The sequence below is a fragment of the Octopus sinensis genome, linkage group LG3, assembly GCF_006345805.1.
Source record: "Octopus sinensis linkage group LG3, ASM634580v1, whole genome shotgun sequence".
NCBI lineage: Eukaryota > Metazoa > Mollusca > Cephalopoda > Octopoda > Octopodidae > Octopus > Octopus sinensis.
The window spans coordinates 8,133,969-8,161,632 of record NC_042999.1 but is presented as its reverse complement, the minus strand read 5'-3'; the positions used below and the strand labels follow the sequence as shown (position 1 = coordinate 8,161,632).

Sequence of the window (27,664 nt, the reverse complement as noted above, 5' to 3'; positions counted from 1 at the left end):
CATACATACATACATAAAACAATCTCCATCCTGTGTTTTGTCTCAAAGCTTTCGTTTTCAGTTCAGAATGAATCCATTCTTACCAAGACTTAGTTTTGTTATCCTATGATGTTCTATGTTTGGCTCATCTCTATTTAAATTCTGTCCTAGTCGAAACAGGATTGTGGCAATGCTGGAGCCAAACTTGTAATGGCTTAGATCAGAGGTTCTCAATCTGGGTGGTACCAACAGAAAAGCATGCTGAGGGGCAAGGGGTTAGTGTGGATGGTAGTGAGGTAATATAATATATTAAATTTTACCTATAATAGTAATTATATTATACCTGGCAAAAACTAGTAATGGTTATTAAAATAAAATGAGATCTCATCAGGCACAGGGGGTGGGTGGGGGTCATTAACTTGTAATGTTTAAAGTCATTTTACAACTTTCGCCCTTGTTAATTTTTTTATCATTTCTCTGTTAAAATAATCTATTTTTCAGTGTAAAATTTATGAATTATCATCCATGGGAAGTTAGTTTAGCTGTGATGCCTTACTTGCCTCTTAGGTGGACTTGGGGCATAACAGCTACATAAAAGTGGCCGGTGGGGCTACAAAGATGGTTAAGACCCAGTGACTTAGATGATTATAGAAACCCCAAAAGTTACACAACACCGAATGACACAACACCAATTCTGAAGAGTGTGGAGAAATATACAGGTACAGGGATATATATACATGTATATATCTGACGAAGAGCTCTGCTCGAAACGTTAAACCCTCCTTCTTTCCTTCTTTCCTGAGCGTCCAATAATACTATATTTGTTCCACGTCCTCGTGTTGTGTATTTTTGTGCTTTCTTGTTTGGATTAACTATATATATTTAAATATATATATTGTTATATTTCGGAATGGTCATATTGCCAGTTTAGCCAATAAAAACACACGCACTATATATTTGGTGTTATTTTGCTTCAGTGTTATTTATTTTTTACATTAATCTTAATCTTATTTCGGCCAGAGTTCTTTCGTCACACTCCTGTGACCGCATCATATATGTGTATATATATATATACACACATATATATATATATGAACAAGGGTGTGCTGAAAAGTTCCTGGCTTTAAAGGTATCAAACTGTCTTCCATCTTTTGCATGTTTGAATCCCACTTTAATTAGAATTTCATTTTCCTGTGAAAACAGTTGATGTTAGTGACTGGAAGAGCATCCAGCTATAAAGAAATTGTCTCAACAATGCTTTCCTATCTAACCTTTGCCAGCATGGAAAAACAAATGTTAAACAAAGGAACAGACAAATAACAAAGGAACTGACAAATACCTGTGCCGGTGGCTCATAAAAAGCACCATCCATATGTGGCTGATGCCAGAGCCGCCTTGACTGGCTTCTGTGTCAGTGGCACGTAAAAACCACCAAACGATCGTGGCCGTTGCCAACCTCACCTGGCACCTGTGCCAGTGGAACGTAAAAAGCACCTTCCATATGTGGTCGATGCCAGCGCCGCCTTGACTGGCTTCCGTGCCGGTGGCACATTAAAAGCACCGAATGATCGTAGCTGTTGCCAGCCTGCCCTGGCACCTTTGCTGGTGGCACGTACAAGCACCCACTACACTCACGGAGTGGTTGGCGTTAGGAAGGGCATCAAGCTGTAGAAACCTTGCCAGATCAGATTGGAGCCTGGTGCAGCCTCCTGGCTTCCCAGACCCCGGTCGAACTGTCCAACTCATGCTAGCATGGAAAACGATGATGATGATGATGATGATGACGACATGTCTGTGCGTGTGTGTGTGCATGCATGTGTGTGTGTGTGCGTGCATGTGTGTGTGTGTTTGTGTGTGTGTGTGTGTGTGTGTGTTTTTATGTATGTATGTCTATGTATCTCTCTATAGACACCCATCTACCTGCCGACATGTTGAAAGCAAACTATTCTTTCTCTCGGTGTTCCTCCACCCCTATAAGCTCCTCCCTTCACCCGCCCACCCTTCATATTTTATTTAATATAAATGCATTAGCAACTGATAAACATTGGAGGTGAATTTGTTGAGGAGAATAAATTTGCCAGCTTACATTAAGAATTATCGATTTGTTCTGTCAAAGAAATGAAACGGCAATTCCAGATTCAATCAGATGAAGCTTTTTATTTTTGTCTATATTTCTTTGATTTTGTTGTATATGTTTTGTGTTTTTAATATTTTGTTTGTTTGTTCTTTTGTTCTTTCTTCATTCTTTCTTTTACTGGGAGAGTAGAAAAGCTGATGAAGATTAGAAAATTCTAAAAAAAATATTCTTCATCTTCAAACTAACGTAAAAAGAACAAAAAAATAAAAATAAACCGGAGTAAGTAAAATGTGAATATTTAGAATTAAAATCTTTTTAAATATAAAGTTTTTTTTTAAAACTATCCTGGTTTCTATCGTATTTTGTACGGTTCCACCTTTTTGCAAAGTACCATTATTATCATCATCATTTTGCATCTGTTTTCAAATGATTAAGTTGAGTAGGTCAGGTCGAGTATACGGTTATAGTTTTGGTCCTTTGTTAACTTCTTTGTGAGTTTAACTCCGCTGAGACCATTCTCCCACCCCCACCCTTGCCTTCCGTGCCTCCACCCCCTCCGCCACTCCACAGGTTTTTTTTTTTCACATTTGTCCTTTCTTCTTTACCTGACTATCAAGCTTCTTGCTCATCATGTACCTTGCCCCACACACACACACATATTCTCTTGCGCTCTACATCCAATTCCCAATTCTTCTAACACCCAGTTCTGCTATCAACCCATTTGAGCTCAAATGTCCATTATGTATCCAACAGAGACTGTTTCCTTTGCACCTAATTTTCATTTCCTATTCATGTCTCGGTGCCTTGTATCAGGAATATTTAGTGATTGAATCCAGATCACTATATCTATTTCTTTATTGCCCACAGGGGGATAAACATAGAGGGGACAGACCAAGGAATTAAGTAGATTACATCGACACCCCAGTGCATGACTGGTACTTATTTCATTGATCCCGAAGGGATGAAAGGCTAAGTTGACCTTGGCTGAATTTGAACTCAGAACGTAACGGTAGACGAAATACGGCTATGCATTTCGCCTGGCGTGCTAACAATTCTGCCAGCTCCCCACCATTTCAGCTCACCTCCAGATCACTATATCTGTAGCAAAAATCCCCTCAAGAATACAATCATGACATGCCAAAATATTACCCAGGCAATAAAAAATTCTGACCCTTTAAAACTTGTAGGACCAGATCTAACAAAGATTTCATCTTTGGCATGCTTTTAATTTTTAACCAAGACCACCTCAGTATATTCAGCCCATTTTAGCTGCTACTGTGAATCAGATGGTAGACCAGACACAGCACATGGCAGTCAGCAGACAGTAGCAAAACCAGCAGAGGCCAGAGTGCTGTCACAGCACAAGAACAATAGACCGCAGCAGCAGCAGCAACACTCCATGACCAGCTAATATTAAGAAACTCATGAAAATGGCTACTATTATTCCTTGCCCAAGAACAATAAGCTTCAAACTATTTGGGGTTTTGTCATTGGTATTAACAACAATATTTTTGTTTACGATAAAAATAAACATTTTTTTTTAATTAAAAATCTCAAAAAGATTTCACTATTCTTTATAGTAACGACCTCATGCACAAGAATGGTACATTCTACCATTCATTGAAACAGAGAATCCCTTTGTTGCAGGAGAAACATTGTTACTCTGACCACTGTCCTCTCCAAAACTACCTATCTTCTGGTAATTAGGTCATCTAGGTGATGGAATCTATCAACTATTTTACGGAATCTTCCAAGCTTTTGTAAGAATTTCTATCACCCAACCTCTTTCTGCAAACTTTTCCTACTGCTTCTTCTTTGAAAATCCTTCTTAGCAAAATTTCTTGAGAACTTACTTATATATCTTGTATACGACCTGAACATTAGCTTCAAGGTTCATCCAAGGCTGGGACCACGGGCCATATGTCCCCTGCCCAATTCAGGATCACAGCATATAGGTACACTGCAACATAATTTCTTTTCCTCAACAGGCCCGAAAGAGATCAAAGAGGAAAAGGATCCCATCACCTTTAAATGGAGTCTGGACAGATTTCTTCAAGGAATACTGGATAAGCCACCCATAATTGGATACAACACACCCAACAAGAACTCACTACTTGAATGGACCATAAACAAAACTTGGCATAAACAGGATTTAGATAATCCTATCAGGTGGTGCTATTAAGTTAGACATGGCCTGGACCAATCTTTGGTCGAAACATATCTAAGTTTTATCTAAGTTTACCATGGTTTATACAAGGTACACTACATAAACATGATTTCTTGAGAATTGGCAGCAATTCCTGACATCTTTCTGGCAAACTAAAAAATTTAGTCTTTGAGAAAGATAATCTTATGCTTTTAATACCAATTTACTTGGAACCACTCTCAGGCAAGCCTCCTGTCTTAAAGTGATCTTAATTAAAGCTTTCCATCAAGATTCCATTTTAATTTAATTAATTCCAAATCCCAGATTCACAAAGATGGAGTTATTTTATTAGATTCATTTTTTCCAAAATTAATTGAAACAAAAGCAGAGGATTTCATCAGAAAATATGGTAGTAAATGGGTTAAAGTCACTTAAACTAAAACCCTCTATCGAAATTCCATTTTCAATTTATTTTCCAAACTTCAGTTATTTTATTAAATTCTTAAAAATTTCCAAAATTAATGGAAACAAAGACAGCGCATTTCAATACAAATATAATTTTAAAAAAGGGTTTCTTCTCAATTTCTTTATTTCTTCTTTTATATTTTGCCACATTCAGCTCTGAGAACTAGGTCATTGGTGTGGACGTGTATGTGTGTATATACATATATCATGCCAGCATGGTAGGTGGATATTAAACGATGATGATTGATATATATATATATATATAAACACATTCACACATACACTATACATACATGAACAAGTACTTATATATAAGTTTTATATATATAGACATATAAACACATTCGCACATACTATACACACATGAGCAATTACATATATATGTATATATATATATATATATATATATATAAACACATTCGCACATACACTATACACACATGGACAATTACTTATATATATATATATATGAAAATCTATGTATATTCACACACAAAACTATAGATTCCTATCTTAACAAAACAGATCTATATTTCTAACACCATGAAATATTTCAAAGATTTTTCCAAAGATTAAATGGGGAAAAATGTTAAAATTAAATTGATAAGCCTGGAATTGTTTTGTTTTGTTTTTATTTTTTTATTTTTTTTTTGCCTTTGCTTTACCTACATGAGTGCTTCTATGTAGGTATTGATTTTTTGTTTAATATCATGGTGTTCTCAGATATACAAATATTGCTGCTGCTGCTGCTGCTGTACAAGTAAGAACCGACAAGTATCATATTGGTCTTTTATTTGCTGAAGGGATTTCTCAAATAATAATTATGTCTTTTATATTCTTCCTGTGGATTATGCTGTTATCAATAAAAGTCTTGTGCAATCTGAAGCTGATGCAGGCAACCGCTGGCCAAATCCTGGGAATGTTGTCAGCTTAAATCAGACATTCCTTGTCGATGCAGCGAACAGACAAGCAGAATAAGACAGCCTCTGTGTTGTTTCTAAAATGGCTAAAAAGAGTAGCTAAACCTCCATCAAATTACAACATCCTGCCAGCTTCAAATGAGAGCATCACAGTGGATAATGTGATGCTTCCTTTTAGTCCTACATCATCATCATCGTTTAATGTCCGTTTTCCATACTGGCATGGGTTGGACGGTTCGACCGGGGTCTGGGAAGCCAGGAGGCTGCGCCAGGCTCCAGTCTGATCTGGCAGTGTTTCTACAGCTGGATACCCTTCCTAACGCCAACCACTCCGTGAGTGTAGTGGGTGCTTTTTACGTACCACCGGTACGGGTGCCAGGGGAGGCTGGCAAACGGCCACAATCGGTTGGTACTTTTACATGTCACTGACACGGACGCCTTTCAGGCGGCTCTGGCAACTGCCACGTTCGGATGGTGCTTTTAACATGTCACCGGCATGGGTATCTTAACTACAATTTCCATTTGATTTTCATTTTGATGTTGGTGTTAACATACATGACTCAACTTAATGTACTTGACTCCTCAGGAACAGCGGGTCACTCTACAATACAAGGTTAGCAGGCCGTCCTGCGAGCCACAAACTCACTTCATTTGTCGGGTCTTTAAAGTCACAGCATATCTCCAGAGGTCTTGGTCAAACTAAACCTCCCTCAAATTACAGCATCTTGCCAGCTTCAAATGGGAGCATCACAGTGGATAACATGATGCCCCCTTTTAGTCCAACATAAGCAGTATATACACAGAACAGCCTGTCAAGTTAGGAATACTTAAGATAATAGGGCTGCTGGCTGAAGGATGCCCTGGGATTAAACAACAACAACTGCAACATAGACACAAGTTCAAACATTAAACTTCAACACACAACTGCAGATTTAATACTTGAACCCATCATCATTGTTGTGTCCTGGGTTTCATGTTTGTTTCAGGCCTTGCAACACACACCTACATCCAGATGACCCAACCTAGTTTGATTATGCCTAGGCCTGTGTCCAAGTACCATTCTACTGACCCCACTGACCAATTCATTTCAGCCAAAGTCATCTAGGTGATTCCTCAGTATCTTCTATATTGTTCTTGATGGTTTTTCTTTGGCTCATTCTTGAAATGCCAAGATTTCCATAGCTCTCACTCAGAGTTCAACTTGCAGCCCACCAATCACCACAACTTTCACAACCTCCAATATTGCTCTTATGTTATTACATTTATCTAAATAAGAATTTTCTGAGGAATTGGTGTTATTGTAATAAAGGTGGACTGCATTATTTACCAAATCTATAATTAGTACCTAATTGGTTCTGATTTCCATTGATAAGATTTCCTTTAACTTCTATTCAGACAAAAATTAATCAAATAAATATTAGAATGTGCCAAAGAAGGAGTTGGTGTATTGTTGCTCGACTAATTAGAAATAGCAGTCAAATCAACCTAAATTGACAGACAACAGTTGATAAAACAGACAGAAAAACATTGGCGGTCATCCTAACATCTGCAAGAGACTGGCAGCTGCTGGTGGATTTTGAACATCAGCTGAAATTCCCTGGCCACATTGTGGTCACCACCCTGTGACCGGACATTGTCCTTGTGTCTGAGTCCACCAAGCAAGTGGTGCTGCTGGAGCTGACTGTCCCATGGGAAGATCGCCTGGAAGAAGCTTTTGAGAGAAAGCTCTCCAAGTACGAGGGTCTGGTCAGTGACTGCCAGCAGGGTGGCTGGAGAGCGAGGTGTCTCCCAGTGGAGGCTGGATACAGGGGTTTTGCAGCCCATTCCCTTACCAGAGCCTTCAGTAGTTGAGGCATTGAGGGAGTTAGAAGGAGGAAGGCCATCCACAGTACCACCGATGTAGTAGAGAGGGCCTCAAGATGGCTGTGGATTAAAAGAGGAGAGCCATGGGGTAGCTAGCTGACCATCTGGACACAAGCTGGGGTCTGATCAGCCCCAGCTGGGTCACCTGGAGGAGGGTGTACGATGTTGAAAGACCCAAAACACCCAATGATACCAGACACATCATTGAAGATGTGTCCAGATGCTTCAGTCATTGTAGCTGGAATAACTTTATCAATGGGATCAGAAAAAACTTGAAATTAAAGAACAGCAATAGGTACCAGAAAGGTACAAGAACAATCCTAATTGATGGCACCCACATTACCAATAGTAATATGCAACATGTAGTGCAATATAGTATTATCAACATCCTCATCATCATCATTTAACGTCCATTTTCCATGCTGGCATGGGTTGGACGGTTTGACAGAAACTGGTAAAGCCAGGAGCCACACAAGAATCCATGGCCTGCTTTAGCTTAGTTTCTACAGATGAAACCCTTCTTAATGCCTACCATTTACAGAGTGTATTGAGTGTTTTTTTTTGTACATGGGGCCAACCCCAGTGCTTTTTACATAGCACCAAAACCAATACTTTTTTACATGGTACCAGCACTTTCCAATATAATTTCCATAATAATTCCTTAAAAATCAGTCTAAAATATTCAATTCAATGAAAATATGAAAATAATACAAGTAATCGGTCTTATTAACAATTCAGAATTTCTTCATTTTTATCATCTAAAGTTTTATATGAGAATTTCAAATTATTTAATGCTGAAATCTATCAGAAAAGTTTATTTAAATATTTATAAGTCTGTCATCCAATCAGATTTAAATATTAATAATTCTGTCAACCAATCAAATTTTCTAATATTCCGTTCAATTACATTATTAAATCGTTCAATGTTTAATCATTTCAGCCTGTTGTAATTTACTTTTGGGTTGGTGCATAATTATTGCAGCTTTTTTCAACAAATTTTATTCAACAAAAACAATAACAACAGTTAACAAAAACATCTTTAAATGATTATTCCGGAGCACATTCACCATCTACTTCAATTCCTGCTTCCCATTTGCTTGGCAGATGGGCAGACCATCATTTAAAGATGTTTTTGTTAAATATTGTTATTATTTTTGTTGAATAAAATTTGTTGGAAAAAAGCTGCAATAATTATGCACCAGCCCAATAATTTTAATCATAACATTTTTGAGAAGAATATTTAGATTATTTACATTATTGACATTTGACGGATATTTGTTCTCATCTTGTTTGTTGTTAACTCAACATTTCAGCTGTCTTGAGGAAATTTCAAGCCTGTGTTCTCATTCCTAAGGTATTTTTCAATGTTATTATTATTATTATTATTATATGAATTTTTAGGTCTTATGAATCTAATATTTTCCTATCCTTCCTTAGAACCGGTTCCTATATGCTGTTCATATCTACACTCGGTCTGCTTAGGAGGTTGTTGTGTCCTAATACAAGTGCTGCTTCTTTTAGTTTTCATATTTTCCAGTGGTGTTCTCTGTCTATTATTTTAACTTCATCCCACAGGGGTGAGGGGTTCTCCATTTTTCCATACATGATCAGCTATACCTGATTTATCAATATCTCCTCAGGTCACAGCTTTGCGATGTTCCTCTACCCTTATTTTGAGGGGGCGGCATGTTTCGCCTTTGTATAACCTACCACAGCTGCATGGGATGAAGTACATGCAAATGTAAATAAAGTACATAATTCCTCATCTCTTAAATACAGAACTGTAAGAATATTTCGTTTTTATTTTGCAGATCAATTAAAGTTTGGAGTTGGACAGCAGAGGTAAAGGCTTAGTTGTCACTCACAAGAGAATATGACCTGAAAGCTGGTACCATGGTTTTGTTAAGTCTCTTTTAGTTGTGCATACAGTTGCGTGCAGACATAGATACTCTCTTGGTCCCCCCCCCCAACTAGATCCAGTGGAACATTGAAGACTGAGTGAGGGATACTCATGAACTCAATTAATATTTCTTATCAGCTGACCAGGCTGGAGCAATAGGAAATGTAGTACCTTGCTCAAGGCTTAAAACAGAAAGAGATTATCAGGGCCAGATATGGCCAGATTAAATGTAAATGGGTTAATCCCTTTAGCTTTCAGCTCTCTTTGTCAAATGTAATGATTATTTTATTCACATTTATTTAATTAATCACACATTATCTTGTAGCTTCAAGATTTCAATGGTGAGCTTCTAGAATGACATTGTAGGTTAGGTGTGAGAGGTTGGATCTAGTTATTTTGAACATAAGAGAGGTGGAATATCTCTCCCAGATATTTTTATCTACTATAGAAATTTATGAGAGGGGATAGGTCACTGGTACCTAATTTATCGATCCTGAAAGGATGAAGACCAAATTCGACCTCAATGGAATTTGAACTTAGAATATAGCAACAGGCGAGATATCACTAAGAATTTTGTCCTGTGTGCTAATGATTCTGCTAGCTTATCATAACTGGAAGAAATGTTGGCCCCCATTTTGTCCAGTACAGTAATGCTTCTGCCAGCTGACTGCCTCATGTCTGCCCCAGATATTGCCAATTTAAATGCCAAAGGTCCAAATATGCCAAATAACAACAACAAAGAGTCAAGACTATTGAAAAGGTTGCAAGACGCAACAAAAATTTTAGGAAAATAAAAGTAAGAAATAAGTGGAAATTTTACCGGTGAGTGTGTTACTTTATAAGGCACAAAAAGGAAATGACTCTCCCCAGACACAACAGAAGAACAAAAAAGGGATTGGCTAAACGTTTACTTACATTCTTTAGTATCCTGGTTGCAGTCTGATTCTTGGAATCGTTCACAGTGGAAATGGAGTAACTTTTCTTTAAACCGAAGATATTCCAGTTTATTACAAGGGTCATCATGATCAGTGTTTGATTTCAGTTCATTGTCCGATGCTTTGATGATGATATCCTCGTGTTTCATTGACTCCGAATGACTGGAATGACCAGATGGCTGCTGCTGCTTCGCTGGACCAGTTGTAGTCGGGATTGTGTCTTTGGATTGGTCATTGGCAGGTTTCTTCTCTGAATTTGACTTCAAGGGCTTGCTCTCTGAAATGAAACATTGGAAGTATTTTCATTATCTGTGTTCCATTAATCTTGGTCTTATGCACAAACACACACATAAACACAAAGTACAAGGTGGACTCTTCCATTACTTTCAATGTATGAGCATCCAACAGTTTGATAAAAAAAAACAAATTTCAGTTCCTATGTTTGTGGTTCTTGTGAGGCAAAATGAGATAAATTTATTCTGATCCATCAGAGATCCCGTTTTGGCCAGCTTGGGATTATAGTAGAAGACAATTGTCCAAGTTACTCAGCAGGAATGAACCTGGGTCCATGTGGTTGGCAGGGGAGAATGGCAATCAAACTTTGTCTTAGGAATGATTTTAAATTATTGTTGCTTTTCACTCACATACACATACACACATACATTCATGCATACATACAAACATATACATATGCAAACATACCTACATATACGCACACACATATATATATATACATATATACATGCATACATACCTACATACATACATACACAAACACACACACATACACACACACATACATACATACATATATACGACGTGCTTCTTTCAGTTTCCGTCTACCAAATCCACTCACAAGGCTTTGGTCGGCCCAAGGCTATACTAGAAGACACTTGCCCAAGGTGCCTAGCAGTGGGACTGAACTCAGAACTCCTGCACTTGTATATATATCATCATCATGATATATCATCATCATCATCATCATCATCGTTTAACGTCCGCTTTCCATGCTAGCATAGGTTGGACGGTTCAACTGGGGTCTGGCAAGCCCGAAGGCTGCACCAGGCCAGTCAGATCTGGCAGTGTTTCTACAGCTGGATGCCCTTCCTAACGCCAACCACTCCGAGAGTGTAGTGGGTGATTTTATGTGCCACTGACACAGGTGCCAGACAAGGCTGGCAGACGGCCACGCTCGGATGGTATTTTCTTATAATATATATAATATATATAATAGATATAATATATATAAATAGTACTAATACTTCTTTTAGACATTTAGTAAGTGTTATCAATTTATAACAAACCATTTTTGCAAGGTTCCACCAAAACACATTTAATTTCGTCACCACTTCATGTATTTAACCTATAACTTATGCTAATATCTAAATCTAAACTTTATTCCTTCCGTGATCCGCATATCATATTAACAGTTTTATTTCTAGTTCAACCAACCTACTTACCGTTCTTCAATTTCTTTCTTTCATCTTCACACCTATGGTTTAACACCTGTATATTATTATTATTTTCAAAACCACTTTGTCTAAAACTATATCACAATTTTATGTCACTTACCTGAAATTTTAAGTGATACCATTATATTTTTTGCTGAGTATTTATTTGTTTTTGTGTGTGTGTGTGTGTGTGTGTGTGTGTTGTATGAGGGCATGTGTGTTGATAACATTTGCAACATTATCTGTGAAGATTATTTACATTATTTACATTATTTACATTTGACAGATGTTTGTCCTCATCTTGTTTGTTGATAACACAATGTTTCAGCTGATATACCCTCCAGTCTTTATCAGGTGTTTTGGGGAAATTTTTAACCTGGGTTCTCATTCCTAAGATATTTTTCGATGTTGTTGTTGCTATTATTATCATTATTATTATTATTATTATTATTATTATTATTATTATTCAGATCGCTGCCTGGAATCGAACTCGGAATCTTGAGGCTAGTAGCCCACGCTCTTAACCACTACGCCATATGCCCATAAGGTATTTTTCAATGTTGTTATTCTTCTTCTTCTTCTTCTTATTATTATTATTATTCAGGTCACTGCCTGGAATCGAACTCGGAATCTTGAGGTTTGTAGCCCATGCTCTCAACCACTACACCATATGCCCATGGACATAATAATAATAACATCAAAAAATACCTTGGGAATGAAAACCCAGGTTCGAAATTTCCCCAAGACACCTGATGAAGGTTGGAGGGTATATCAGCCGAAACATTGTGTTAACAACAAACAAGATGAGGACAAATATCCGTCGAATGTAAATAATGTAGATAGTTCCTCATCTCTTAAATATAGAACTGTATTATCTGTGAAGGTTGTAAATATTGGTGAAAAAAAAGTGGGCTACAGGTGCTTTGTTGTCAAACTCACAGCAAAAATGTCAACAATGATGCCATTGTTTATAAACAGTGATATAAACTAGAATAATGGCAAAGCAGCGACTATATTTAATTTGGGTTTCTAATATATATTTCTTTATTGCCTACAAGGAGCTAAACACAGAGGGGACAAACAAGGACAAACAAAGGGATTAAGTTGATTATATCGACCCCAGTGCGTAACTGGTACTTAATTTATCGACCTCGAAAGGATGAAAGGCAAAGTCAACCTCGGCGTAATTTGAACTCAGAATGTAAAGACAGACGAAATACCGCAAACCATTTCACCCGACATGCTAACGATTCTGCCAGCTCACAGTCTTGGGTTTCGAATATAGACAGAGGGTGACAGATTTTCATGGAAGGATAAAGTCTTTAATATCAGCCATCAGCTCCCTCGACCCCATTCTTACCTGGCATTAATTCCTTGATTTTATTGACTGTGGAAGGAAAAAAACTAGCAAATCTACCCTTTCTCTTTTTTTTATTACTTCACACCTGAATTTTAACACCTGCATATTATGAAATTGTAAAGCACTTAGTCTAAAACTATGTCATAGTTTACATCACTTGCCTACAGTTTTAAGTGATGGTACCCTTATTTCTTTTCTTTGTGTATATCTGTGGGTGTGTGTGAGTGTTGTATGTGTTTGTGTTTAGGTGTGTGTGTGTTTGTGTGTATGAATATGTTTCAAAAGTCAGTTTTAGTCAGCAGAAATCTTTACTGGAAACCAATAGTTTAAAAGTTACATCTATCTGGACTATGTTTTATCTACAAAAACGAAAGAAGGACAAAGAGGGGTGGGGAGGGGTGGGGGAGCAAAGGGACGTAACTCAAGTGGGCCAGTATTTTTATCAACACAGCGGAGTAGCATCAAAGACAGAAACGAAAGTGTAAAGCAGATTAAAAGTATAACTGATTCCGCGATTCCTCGACATTCTGTGACCTATAAGAGGAACCAAGACTAACAAAGAAACGAGAAATCTATGCTAACACACAATTTGAATGAAAGCAATCTGCTAAGAACTCTGGGCTTTGAGATAAAGAAAGCGAGTAAACACACCAAAGAACATTTGATAATGGAAGATTGAAATATCAACTCGAATATATTTAAATGGTTGTAAATCTATCATATATGGCTATTATCATACCGCAGGTACGCTGCTTGATAAGTGAATCCGTAATCTGTTATTAAATTCTGGTTGTAGCGATTTCTCTTGCGTTAATGCAGTTAAATTATTGCTGGGGAAGATATGAACGCAGCGAAACACCTAATTCACTTTGTTCTAAATATCTTAGATTTATCATCGCTTACGGAAAAAGCCAAAGAAAGTGACCCTATTGTGTCATTGTTGAACCTCTTCAACAAAATTATTAACAAGTTTCTTCTTGTGATTTTTCAGAGTATATTAGTTATATAACGGTTTCCCATTTCTCTACACAGTTCTTTCCATTTTTATTGACCACTGCAGGGTCTTTTGAGCTGCACGGGTTGGATGGTAGATGGTAGACAAGGCAATGCTCTATAATATGGTCTGCTTCTCTATAAGTTGTTTGGCAGGTCTTTTAGCTCCAACTGACCGAAGCAACTTTTGACCATCTTGTTTTCATTGTCAGGCAGTTAAGTGTCTTCCCCAGTGCTTCTGAACCAAGAAGGACGTCTTCAGCAGAGAAGCGATTCCCATGTTAATTGGAGAAGGGTCATCCTTGAACATTTCCATCCATAAAAAGGTGGTGTTCATCACTAATAGCCTTTGTCATCTCAAATGGCCACTTCCTTTCAGGTCAACAAATGCCAGAAGCCACTCAATTTGGAACAAGAAGAGAGGCCAATGCTGCTTTTACAACCAGGACTGACCACCATATCTTTGCACGTTGAAGAGTTAACTATAAGCAAGGAATGTCACTAAGATTTTATATATCATTGGCAGTGACACTTGGCTGGTATGTGGCATGCGAACAGCTGTCACTGATGAAACGCAGTTTGTTGAAATCACAGGATCTGCCATTTTTAATGCTCTTAGCTGACAATTATAAATATGCACTTTTATGCACCATGCATCTATATGATGGATGGTGATTGCCTCAGTGTTTGGTGTTCCAACAAAACATCCACATCCATTTGGATATAAAAATTACAAATTCATTGCTTTAAAGTGGATCAAAATAAAAATCTACCCCCAACATTTCATGTACATTTATATTCTAAATGACCACTTAGTAATCCTTTCTACTCTAGGCACAAGAGCTGAAGTTTTGTGGGAGGAAGGGGGCTAGTCAATTAAATCAACCCTAGTACACAACTGGTACTTATTTACTTGACCCCCAAAAGGATGAAAGGTAAAATTTACCTTGGTGAAATTTGAACTCAGAACATAACGATTGTAGAAATATTGCTAAGCATTTTGCCCAAACTACTAACAATTCTGCCAGCTTGATGCCTTAATAATACTAATGATGATGATGATGATGATAATGGCAGTTATAGGTGCAGGAGTGGCTGTGTGGTAACTAGCTTGCTTACCAACCACATGGTTCTGGGTTCAATCCCACTGCGTGGCATCTTGGGCAAGTGTCTTCTGCTATAGCCCTGGGCCGACCAATGCCTTCTGAGTGGATTTGGTAGACGGAAACTGAAAGAAGCCTGCCGTATATATATGTATATATATATATGTATGTGTGTGTATGTGTTTGTGTGTCTGTGTTTGTCCCCCTAGCATTGCTTGACAACCGATGCTGGTGTGTTTACGTCCCCGTCACTTAGCGGTTCGGCAAAAGGAGACCGATAGAATAAGTACTGGGCTTACAAAGAATAAGTCCTGGGATCGATTTGCTCGACTAAAGGCGGTGCTCCAGCATGGCCACAGTCAAATGACTGAAACAAGTAAAAGAGTAAAAGAGAGAGTTATTCTACTAAATTCTTAACCGGAAACAAAAGCAGTGTTTTTGAACAGCCATGTGGCAACAAAACGGTTGAATTCTGTCCTTAATTTTAATATTCCTGTGTGAAATATATTTCTTTTACTCTCTCAATCCTGGATTAATTTCAAACGAAACTGCTTTTTCATTACAAAGCAGTTGGAACTCAAGATTACTTTAATAAAACTTACTGGGGAACCTTATACAGCAAGATCCGTTTACAGGGCAATCTTGTAACATGGAGTGGATGGGTGGCTGATGTACGGAAAAAGAATTTCTGCAATTTAATTAGCTATCATTGAGAAAAGATTGGAAGCATTCTACTCAGCGAATTGTTTATATATATTCTTCCCGGAACCAATCTATTGGCTTGTAACTATTTCACTGATATCTGCAGCTAGAATAACATACGAGTCAGAGAGAGGATAGCTATGAAGATGAGTTTAATCATTCGCATATATTGATCTACGGTTACTATGGTGAGCGTACTTATATACATAAAGAACTGATTTTAAATGTCTTCCAGCTGTGGTTTATCTCAGAAGCAGCAAATTTCTATGAGAAAACAGCTTTTGTTTTAGGCAAATGTTTATGGGATAGGATTGTCAAGAAGTACTTCCATAGGGAATTCTCTTGTTAGGATTGCATCTCAGTGGTTTTATGTTATAAAAATATCTCATCTCGGAGTCTGATGAGAGATGGATGGTTAAATTAAGCAAATGTTTCAGACGAAGCGGACTAAATTGGTTGGAGAAATTGATTTCTCTATTGCAATATCCATCGTTCGGTGGAGCTGTATTGGCCTGGCTTCGGCAAAGCTCTGGACTTTGATTAGTTGTTTATGTTCAATATGATGGAGGCAAACACTAGATAAACTTGCTCTACGCAATAACACACCAATATACCAACATGTAGCCCTGCACTGATGCTACATGAGATGAGGAAGAAGCTGTAATCATATTTGCACAACTGTTCAAAGCAGTGACACATGTGCACATCTTCAAAGCAGCAATATACAAACGCACACACAGATATATTAATCTATTACTCTCACACACACATACACATGCATGCTTACACACACACACACATGTGTGCATGCATTCACACACACACAAATAGATATATTAATCTATTACTGTCACACACACATATGCATACTTACACACATGCACACACATGCGTGTGCGTGCATGCACACACAGATTGATATATTAATCTATTACTCTTACACACACACATGCATGCTTACACATATGCACACACACACACATAAACACATTTGCACTTGTGCATGCACACACACACAAATAGATATATTAATCTATTACTGACACACACACACACATACATACTTATACACATGCACATGCACACACAAACACACACACACATGCTCATGTGTGCATACACATGCACAAATAGATATATTAATCTATTAAACACACTCATGCATACTTACACATGCACACACGCATGTGCACACTCACCACCACCACCCCACCACACACACGTACACACACAGATACATACATATTCATATGTATACTTAATACTGACAGATATGAACATGAAGTAATGTGTTATCGATGTGGGCATGGCTGCGTGGTTAAGCATTTTGCCTCCCTACCAAATGGTTTCAGGTTCAGTCCCACCTTGCAGCACTTTGAGCAAGTGCCTTCTGCATCGACTGGAGCCTCCTGAGTAGATTCAGAGAATGGATAATAAAGAGAAACCTGTCAGATGAAAGTGTGTTTGGGTGTTGTCATTTGACACTGTATGTGTTAATTGCAAACAAACATCATCATCATCATCATCATCACTATCATCATACAAAAGGTGTTGATTGTTTGCAACCTGCCATGAAAACATGTCCAGCCACAGAGAAAATACTAGCTTGCTTGGAAGAAGGTGAGGAAAGGTGACAGGAAGCAAGAATGGAAAAGTGGATATTAAAACAATGATGTATGTATATATGTCATTGTTCAGTTATATTTCAAGATTTCTTGCCAACAGAGAAAGAGCTGGTTTCTAACCTAGATTCAAGGCTCCTTCATTGGAATTTCAACATCAACAACAGGGTATGTATGTATGTGTACATGTATATGTGCAGATTTGCATGTTTTGTTTTATGTATGTATCCTCATGTATATATTGCATATCTAGACAAGCTCAGATATATTTTTACAGATTCTTACAGTTCCAGTGATGGTTTGGACCTGTAGTCTTCGAATTAGCTTTCTCCTTTCTGGTTTTGAGAAGCCTAATTTCTCAAGGTTGGTATTTAGGCAGTGTATTACAAATCCCAGGACACCAATAATTACTGGTATAAACCTAACTTGTAATCTGGATAGAGTAACTGAAGATTTTTCAACAGTTCAGCATAAGTGTTCTCTTTTTCACTGATCTTCAGCTTTATGTTAACATCCCCTGGGCAGCTAATTTCCACAACTGTACACAGTTTCTCTTCTCAATCCCAAATCATTATATCAGGTCTGTTGTGCTTACATTTTATTGAGGTCTTTACTGAGACATTCCATCAGTATTCCTTTTTATTATGAGTGGTTATGGCTTCTACCATATTGTGGTTTCTTATTTCTTTGTCCTCGGGATTATCCTTCCAACGGATTTCATTATAGAGTGTCTTAGCTACAACATCATGTCTCATCGGTAGATAATACCGTGACGACATTTTCGGACAACCACTTATGATGCGGGTAATATCTTCAGTGTGAACTCCGCAAAGTCTGCATCATTTGTTACATTTTAGTGCTTTTCCTGCATCTCTGTCCCTTTTGTGCATCATGTACTTGGTTGATATTTCCTGTTCCTGGATTGCAAATGCATACCCTTCAAAATGAGAGGTAGTAACCCAACTATTGGTCCATGATAAACTGCTTTGATGATCGATATTACTATTGTCACGGAGCCTTCTGCTAACATATCCTTGCATAGTCTTTTGCTCATATAGGCTCATCCTTTCATCTAATGACATGTTGCGGTGAAGTAGTGTGACTTCTTTGGGCTTGTATTCTTAGTTATCAGACAAAGAGTGTTGCTCAAGGAGCTGCCTTCCAAGTCTTATCTTCCAGCCTCATGTATGCAAACTTGGTCAAGGGATGCATTTCAATACTTGTTGGTTAAAAGATGTTCCCGAGGGGATATGATGCGACATTCAAAGGCATTTTGGATTGATGTTAAGCCTCTTCTGCCTTATTTAGGTAGAGGTGGTCTACGTCACTGTTTATGTGGAAATTATATGTGATTGTATTTTTCGGGTTTTCACATCAATGGCTCGGATCTCATGTATACTTACTTTTTACTTTCTTACTTTTTACTTGTTTCAGTCATGTGACTGTGGCCATGCTGGAGCACCGCCTTTATGTATGTACATCTGTATGTATGTATGTATGTATGTATGTATGTGCATTTCTCTTTGTGTTTTATCTAAGTTCTTCTTTAGAGAGTTCAAGTCAGTCGCTAACAAAACGACAATACTTCTGGAGTTTCTGGTGTTTGTAAATATGTGGTTGAGTTGGTTGAACTGTCGATGCATAACACCCAAATGTATGCATCTATTCACCTAAAGATTCTCAAAGGGAAAATCTTTAGAATGTCTTACAGATCTTCACTGTGCCACTTATAGATTAGATTTGGAGAATCCATGTCAGTTTCTTTCACTCTTTCTTTTTAAAACCTTGTATTTCTAGGGGTTTGTGAAAACTTGTTAGTACCCAACCTCATACACCTATGAGGATAGGTACAAATGAGAATTCAAAGCTAGCGTACAAGAGCTGTAAGTTCCACATTAATTTACTGTAAATGCTCTTTTTTCCCCTGGAATTTTGATGGGTCATTTATATCTGTTAGTGCATGACTTTTGTTCCTTGCTCCACGGAACCATATCAGGTATGCTGTGATTGCATTGGGTCACTGTTTTTATGGAAGTGTTCCACAAGCATTCCTTGTTTTTAAAGGTGTGAATACATCCTGGTTCAGACACACCTTTGATGTATACATCAGGACAATCCTTCCTGTGGGCACATAGAATTACATACTAAAAGACAGAAGGCTTATACACACACACACCAACTGGTTGTAATATCTTGCAGTAGGATGTTAGTGAAGATGCATTCAAATCTCGTCAAGACTACTTAATCTTTAATCTTTACCATGTTTGACAGATTGAGATTAAACTGATCTTGTTCACATCTGACAGAGTAATTAATGTAGAACAGTTGAGCAATACCGCAATGTCAGATTCTTTTTCTTCTTCTCCTTCACTTTAAACTTATCCAAACCCATTAACCTCTCTCTCTCTCTCTCTCTCCATTTATTTTCTTTCTTACGCAAACCACAACCAGTTTTCCCAGGCGTTATATTCATACACCCATCCTCATTTATCACAAGGTAGGGTTAAAATAATAATAAAAAAAAGAACAATGATAGATAAGTCAGTGACAAACAAGGCTCCGCGTACAGGATTGAGTAATATTTTTCATATCTTGACAGAATAATCATTAATTTATATAATACAAACTGAACTAAAGCACAGTTGCTATGAAGGTGAAATCCTACCATGGAACATGACATGTTCACCAAAGTAACATAATATTTACTATCAACTCCTTTTCACATCTATTCTTGAGGGAAACGACTTATTTTCCAGTCAGGGAAACAAATAATAAAGTAACGATGAACTTTGATTGAGTAGAGGCTTTTTTTTTTTTTTAAAGAGAAAACTGTCATTTTTTTCTGTTTTAGCATTAGCAAACCAAAAGTTATGTATTAACATTCTGATTTATCAAGGCTTAAGCAAAAGACTCAAACAGGAAAAAAAAAAAAAAATTAAAACCATTCACAGATGTAAAAGAATTTAAAATAAACAAAACATTCGTTAACAAGATTGAAGTCAAAATCTCAAAGTTGAAATTTAATATTCTCTTGGAATCCCTTCACATATTTATGTTCTTCTCTTTTGTATTGCTGGCTTACAATGACAGAAAATTGAATTAATTTAATTTGTCATTTTGTAATAACTAAATCTTGCTCTACCTATTAAAAATTATTTTCCATACTGTATAAGCTCAGGTGTCACTGAGTGATTAAGCTTGCTTCCCTACCATGCAGACTGGGGTTCGATTCCACTGCATGGTACCAAGAGTAAGTGTCTTCTTATATAGCCCCGTGTTTATCAAAGCCTTGTGAATGGATTTGGTAGATGACAAATGAAAGAAGGCCAAAATGCATGCACACACACACACACACACACACACACAAACACACAGGGGGATTGGTAGGACATCCTGTATTAGAAAGTCTGCCTTAACAAATTCTACCTGAATCATGTTAACATGGAAAGGGAGACATTAACAGATGATGATGACTGCCCTGTTGTTGCAAAACCTATAATAACACTGGTGTATGCTTCTTCCATCATCATCATCATCATCGTTTAACGTCCGTTTTCCATGCTAGCACGGGTTGGACAATTCAACCGGGGTCTGGGAAGCCATGGAGGCTGCACCAGGCTCCAGTCTGATCTGGTAGCCTTTCTATAGCTGGATGCCCTTCCTAACGCCAGCAGTTTTGTAGATTTTGTTTAGTTCTAAGAATGAAGCCTTTTACAAATAATGTAAGAAAATAGTTTTCTTTTATGTAATTATGTTTTTATGGGATGAAAGGGAGTATTTATATTCTTTAGTCTGACAGCTTATATTTTGCATGGCACACCATTGCTTTCATTATTTAAGGTCTGTTTTCTGTGCTGACATGAGTTGGATAGTTTGACAGGGCCTGATTAGTGCCAATGTCGCCTTTGGCAAGTTTTCTATGACTGGATACCCTTCCTGAAACCAACCACTTTACAGTGTGTACTGGGTTTGTTTTACATGGCACCAGTGCTTATGGGGTTCCCAAATAACTTGCAAAACAGAGGGAAAAAGCAGGAAAAAGAAGCAGAGAAAACCCCCTTGACTAAATGAAGGGAAGTATTTGAGAATGGGTGGCTTTATACTAAATGTTAAGAGATTATAGTATGACTGAGGGGTAAGCACAGGCGATATATTAGCTACCCTACATTATAGTGAGAATTTACAAAAAAAACAAAAACAAAAGATGGAGACGGGTGTGTAAACAACAAACAGATGTATTAGTTTAATGCTCAGGAAGTGAGAAGTCTTTTATGTTTCGAGCATACGCTCTTCAACAGAAAAGGGTGGATGGGTGTAGCTGGATAAAAGATAAGTTGGTAGCAATAAGATGCCAGAACAAACTCCCAAAGTACAAAAAGGGGAGCATAAGAGAAGATACTGACAATAGATCAGGAGGTGGAATATTCTGGTAAGAAAGGGTGATCCGAAAATAAAGTTAGGTACCAAAAATGTAAAAGAGAGAAGGAAATTATTTATGTCAGATGCATAATTACACCATCATCTCTGTGGTTTTTAATGTGTGTAGTGATAGGTTTTATTCTTTTCGTCAGTGTTGTGGGACAAAGTGATGAGGAAGAATCTAGAGAAGTTGGACCTCACTGAGGAGATGACAAAGGACCAAGATTTCTGGCGATTTGCTGTGCTTGAGAAGCCATATCATCATTATCCTCCTCCTCCCCATCATCATCGTTTAACGTCCGTTTTCCATGCTAGCATGGGTTGGATGGTTCAACCGGGGTCTGGGAGCCAGGAGGCTGCACCAGGCTCCAGTCTGATCTGGCAGTGTTTCTACAGCTGGATGCCCTTCCTAACGTCAGTCAATCGAAGTAATATCGTGACCATCCACACATGCAGGTATGTCCTTTACAACCATGCCCCCTCGCCATTCCCTCTTTCAGCTGAGAAGTCCTTGTCTTGTGGGCTCACAGGTGCTGGTGCCACAAAAAACACCCATGCCAATGTCACATAAAATGCAAACATGCCCGTGTAATGTATATAGCACTTGTGCTGGTGCCACATCCACTCTGTAAAGTGGTTGGTGTTAAGAAGGGCATTCAGCTGTAGAAACCATACCAAAGTAGAAACCATACCAATCATCATCGTCATTGTTCGACCGTGGTCAAGACAATGGAATTACTATGTTACGCGGGACTTCACGGTCCATCATAGCATTACGGAGGTCCTGTTGCTGGATGCCTGTATCCCTGGAGATTACATCAGGGTAGGAGAGTATGCGCCCTCTGGTATCGCGAGCAGATGGCTTCCAGAGGAGAAAAGTAGAAATTACCTCGTTTTCAGCTCTACAACAATGTCCAGAAAACTGGACTCTTCTACCTTTCACAAGAGATGATACAGGTGGTAGTTTCCCATATATTTGTATGTTGGTTGGATGACGCTTCCATGAGAGATTTTGAGACTATTGGAACCTGGTGCAGCTCTCTGGGTGGCCAGTCCCTCTCAAACTGTCCAAACCATGCCAGCATGGAAAACGAATGTTAAATGATGATGATGATGTGGAGGAAGAGATGGAATACTTCCTTTAAAACATCATCTCTGTTGATCCCCAGATCACTATTAAATATTTATTACACAAAGGATTCCAATGTCTGTATTCACTTCTTATCTTGGTTGCTGCGATTTTGTGTCTGTTAGAGTCGAGCAGAACATTGGACCACAACTGTAATAAAGGCTTGGGAGTTTCACTCTGACCTTAGCACATCTAACTGACACCAGATACAAGAAGAAGACTAAACAGTTAAATGTCATGTTCTTACAAGAACAGAATGGGAATAACAGACAGAAACCATATTCTCTCAGTCATAAATTCTCATATTTGAAGCATTGTTATTGTCAAAACTACATCTCAAATTTTGGTTTTAAAAAGGAATGCAGACATGTTTTATTTCAAAGAATAGAATTGCTTACAGACTAGAATTTAAGTCAGAAATATTAACTTTCAGGAAATGTATTCCATGTAGAATCACCAAAATTATGAGCAGAAGCAAAATCAATTCCAGAGAAGTGGAACAACCAATGAGGTAATAAAGGTTATTCAGTAACAATAAAGGTTATTCAGTAACAAAGGGATTCCCATAATATCTGGTACCTAAGTCTGTTTACTGTTGGATAAAATCCTACGAAATATGTATTTAATTTTAGTTTAAAAAAGGGGGGAAAAACAACCACTTAAAAACACTGGTTTGGAAGATATTTGATGGAACAAGTTGGGGATAATTTTAAACGTGGAAACTGTCAAAATGATGTTTTCATTTATTAAATATCTCATTTGAGAGTAAATAAAGATGACGCTCGGATCCATTTAAGTAATCTTTCTTGAAATTCCTAAATTAGGGAAAAAAAAAAACAATTTGGAATGCCACCTGATAAGTGATGATTCTAGAAATAGGAATCAAAGATTCTTTTTGATTATTTTAAATATTTATTGTATAGGGTGGTGTTTTTTTCTTTCTTACACTTTAAAGTAATTATTTTCTCTCTCTCTTTTTTTTTTTTGGCTTTTGGAAGACTTTCACTTGGAATGAAATCTATTCCTGGTGCAATATAATTTCCCTTGAAATAGGAACCTTCTTCAAACAGAATTTTCTTTGAAGTGCAATCATTGTCAAACACACACACACACAAACACACACACGCACACACACACACACACACACACGCACACACACAAATGCACGCATTAAAGAAATGTTTTCAGATTTTGAGGATAATGGCATTAAATGAGATGGCAAAGTAATTACTAAGATTTCCAAACGAGAGGAAATACATTGTTAAAACTAATGATCACGGATTCTTAAAAGACAGAAAGTCCCTGCCAGCAGAAAGGACTCCATCACCATTAAAATCACCCTAATCGATCGATAAGTCGGAATTGATACTATTTTAATATTATTTATTTTATCAAAGTAAAAGATGAGTCAAAAATAAAAATCTGTCTTTAACCCTTTCAGCCGTGGGTCCCTGTGTTTAGTTTTACCCTCTACAAGGGCTCCCAAGTAAAAACATAAAAAGTGGCACATACAGCGCAAGAAGAACAATTTCGGGTAATCTAATGGAGAGAATTGGCCACACCTTCTTTCTCTTTGTTTGTCCCCTCTGTGTTTAGCTCCTTGTGGGTAGTAAAGAAATAGGTATTTCACCCGCCGTTACATTATTTACATTACGTCGTAAGAGCGTAAGGACAGACGAAATACCTATTTCTTTACTACCCACAAGGGGCTAAACACAGAGAGGACAGACAAGGACAGACAAACGGATTAAGTCGATTATATCGACCTCAGTGCGTAACTGGTACTTAATTTATCGACCCCGAAAGGATGAAATGCAAAGTCAACCTCGGCGGAATTTGAACTCAGAACGTAACGGCAGACGAAATACTGCTAAGCAGTTCACCCGGCGTGCTAACCATTCTCCCAGCTCTCCACCTTATCTACAACGATAAATATATAATTCAGATATGCCTCCAATCAACAGAAGTTATCAAAGAATGGAGAGAAATATAATAATTCTAATTCAGAACTTATCGGTTATTAACTGAATTGTCGTATTTACAGTCGGGTGAATCACATTACTTTGGTTATTTGCAGAATCAGTGGCGTGGATCAAGTGTAGATGAACCAAGAATTAAAGCCAGTCTGAATTAGCCAAACACCGATAAAATGTGATGATTGAGTGTTTAAATTATTAATTATAAGACAATGAGTTCTAATCTTAATAATCTTGCATGGGGATTTTAAACAAAGCAAATTCTTTTTTTTCTTTTTTCTTTTTTCTTTTTTAATTTATCAAGGAAAAATATTTACTTTGAACGATTAGCATTAAGAAAGATATCTAACCATTCTTTACAGACAAGAGCATTTTTCAATCTGATTCTATATTTAAGAGATGAGGAATTATGTACATTATTTACATTTGACGGATATTTGTCCCCATCTTGTTTGTTGTTAGCACAACGTTTCGGCTGATATACCCTCCAGCCTTCATCAGGTGTCTTGGGGAAATTTTGAACCTGGGTTCTCATTCCTAGGGTATTTTTCGATGTTATTATCATTATCATTATTATTATTATTATTATTATTATTATTATTATTATTATTATTATTATTATTATTCATGTCACTGCCTGGAATCAAACTTGGAATCTTGAGGTTAGTAGCCGCGCTCTTAACCTCTACGCCATATGCCCGTGGGAATAGGAATGAGAATCCAGGTACGAAATTTCCCCAAGACACCTGATGACTGCAGGAGGGTATATCAGCCGAAACGTTGTATTAACAACAAACAAGATGAGGACAAATATAATTCAAATGTAAATAATGTAAATAATTTTTTAATCTGTGAAGTAATCCTACGCTTGATACCCTGAAAGAATATAGATAAAAATAAAGGGAGTTTATGTATAATTTGCTCAAGTAACTCGTGTTAAATCGCTTTAAGACGATGGAATTTAAGGGGAATAGTTTTCTAGATTCAACAGACTAAGAACGATAAGAAGAAACAAAATGGGTTTACTCTTTGCTGTCGGGATAGAAAAAAGAACCCTATTTGGGACTCTCCTCTGTTAATGAATCTTCCACCTCATCACAAATCCTAAATGCTGCCATTGAAGGGAGAGATATTGTTTTCCATAATTGATTGGAAACAAAAACGTGAAATACCGTAATTTGCTGATAAATTATATTTTTTCCACTTGGAAGAAGATAGCAAAATTTCCTGTAGTGGGTGTTGGCCCTTTTCGTTGGTTTTTACAGTTATTCTCCATTAGTTATATGCTATTTGTAAATTGCTCATCCAGAGTAATTACACAGCCATAGTTAAAGAATTTGATTATCTAATATAATATCCTATTTCTTTACAACCCACAAGGGGCTAAACACAGAGGGGGACAAACAAGGACAGACAAACGGATTAAGTCGATTATATCGACCCCAGTGCGTAACTGGTACTTAATTTATCGACCCCCGAAAGAATGAAAAGCAAAGTCGACCTCGGCGGAATTTGAACTCAGAATGTAGCGGCAGACGAAATACGGCTACGCATTTCGCCCGGCATGCTAACGTTTCTGCCAGCTCGCCGCCTTACCAAATATAATAAACCATTCCAAATGTTATAGAATTACTTAAATTCTAGAAAACTTGGTTAAATATCTTGTTCATACAAGAAATGCAATCATCATTTAGAAATACGATCTCACAATTGATTATCTTAATTTGCTAAGACAATAAATATATATTCAAATAATTCGTGGGGTGCATTTAGAACAGTGAAAACAATAAATATATATTGTAATAAATCATGGGGATGCAGGCAGAACGGCGAACGTCCAAACAATATTTATTTATTCTTAATAAGTTCTCACAGACTTGAATATGAATATCTGATCGGTGTTGTTTTCTAAATAGAGAACACCTCCTGTTTGCAGACTATGTGTGTTCATAACACAAGCGATTTATTGATGTAAGCGGAATTTAAGACACAAAGCTGTTTCGACCTTATTGTGTGTCACGTCAGTCAAAGCTAAACGATCAGTTTTCAAGGTTAATTGACGCTAGACAAATTTTCGTCTCAAATGGTTGCAGAGTGGTCAGATATTCGGCTTTAGGCTAGATGCTAGTTGCTAATTTATCCTGTTTTGGACCATAAAAAAAAGCTTCACATCAACTTCTGCCAGAATGTTACCGATTTTGTGTATAATATCAAACGAGGTTCGAAAACGGATCCGGCGTCTTTCGTGGAAGCTGTCACTCGCAAAAGTAATTTTATAACAAAATTATTTAAAATGTGATGACATGCTTGTGTGTGTGTGTGTGTGTGTGTGTGTGTGTATGTGCGTGCTTATGTCGGCAATGTGCAGCATTTCCGCAGGGTATAAGCCATGCAATTGAAATTTCCAAGGCCACCACGAAGAGCGGCTGATACTCTTTTCCTGATACAAGCTTCTGAAGAGATGCCAAGAAAAAAACAAAAAGATTATTTAAACTTGAACGGGTCAAAGAAGTTGTATTGATTGATTTATTGACACAAGCAGAAACGATAATTATTTTATGTATTCTATGCACTCTGCTGCCCTTGTAAGATCGAAAGTGGTTCTGAAGCAAAACGTACAGTTG

General features: G+C 37.5%; 1 protein-coding gene across 2 annotated transcripts in view; it reads right to left on the bottom strand.

The window, feature by feature from the left end:
• Positions 1-27,664, bottom strand: part of LOC115209404 (follistatin-related protein 5-like) — a 409,770-nt gene that overhangs the window by 102,393 nt on the left and 279,713 nt on the right. For both annotated transcript variants that reach the window (XM_029777801.2, XM_036500843.1), the window contains one exon: positions 10,266-10,562. In XM_029777801.2, coding sequence (XP_029633661.1) covers positions 10,266-10,562 — 297 coding nt within the window. The remainder of the gene's footprint in view (positions 1-10,265; positions 10,563-27,664) is intronic.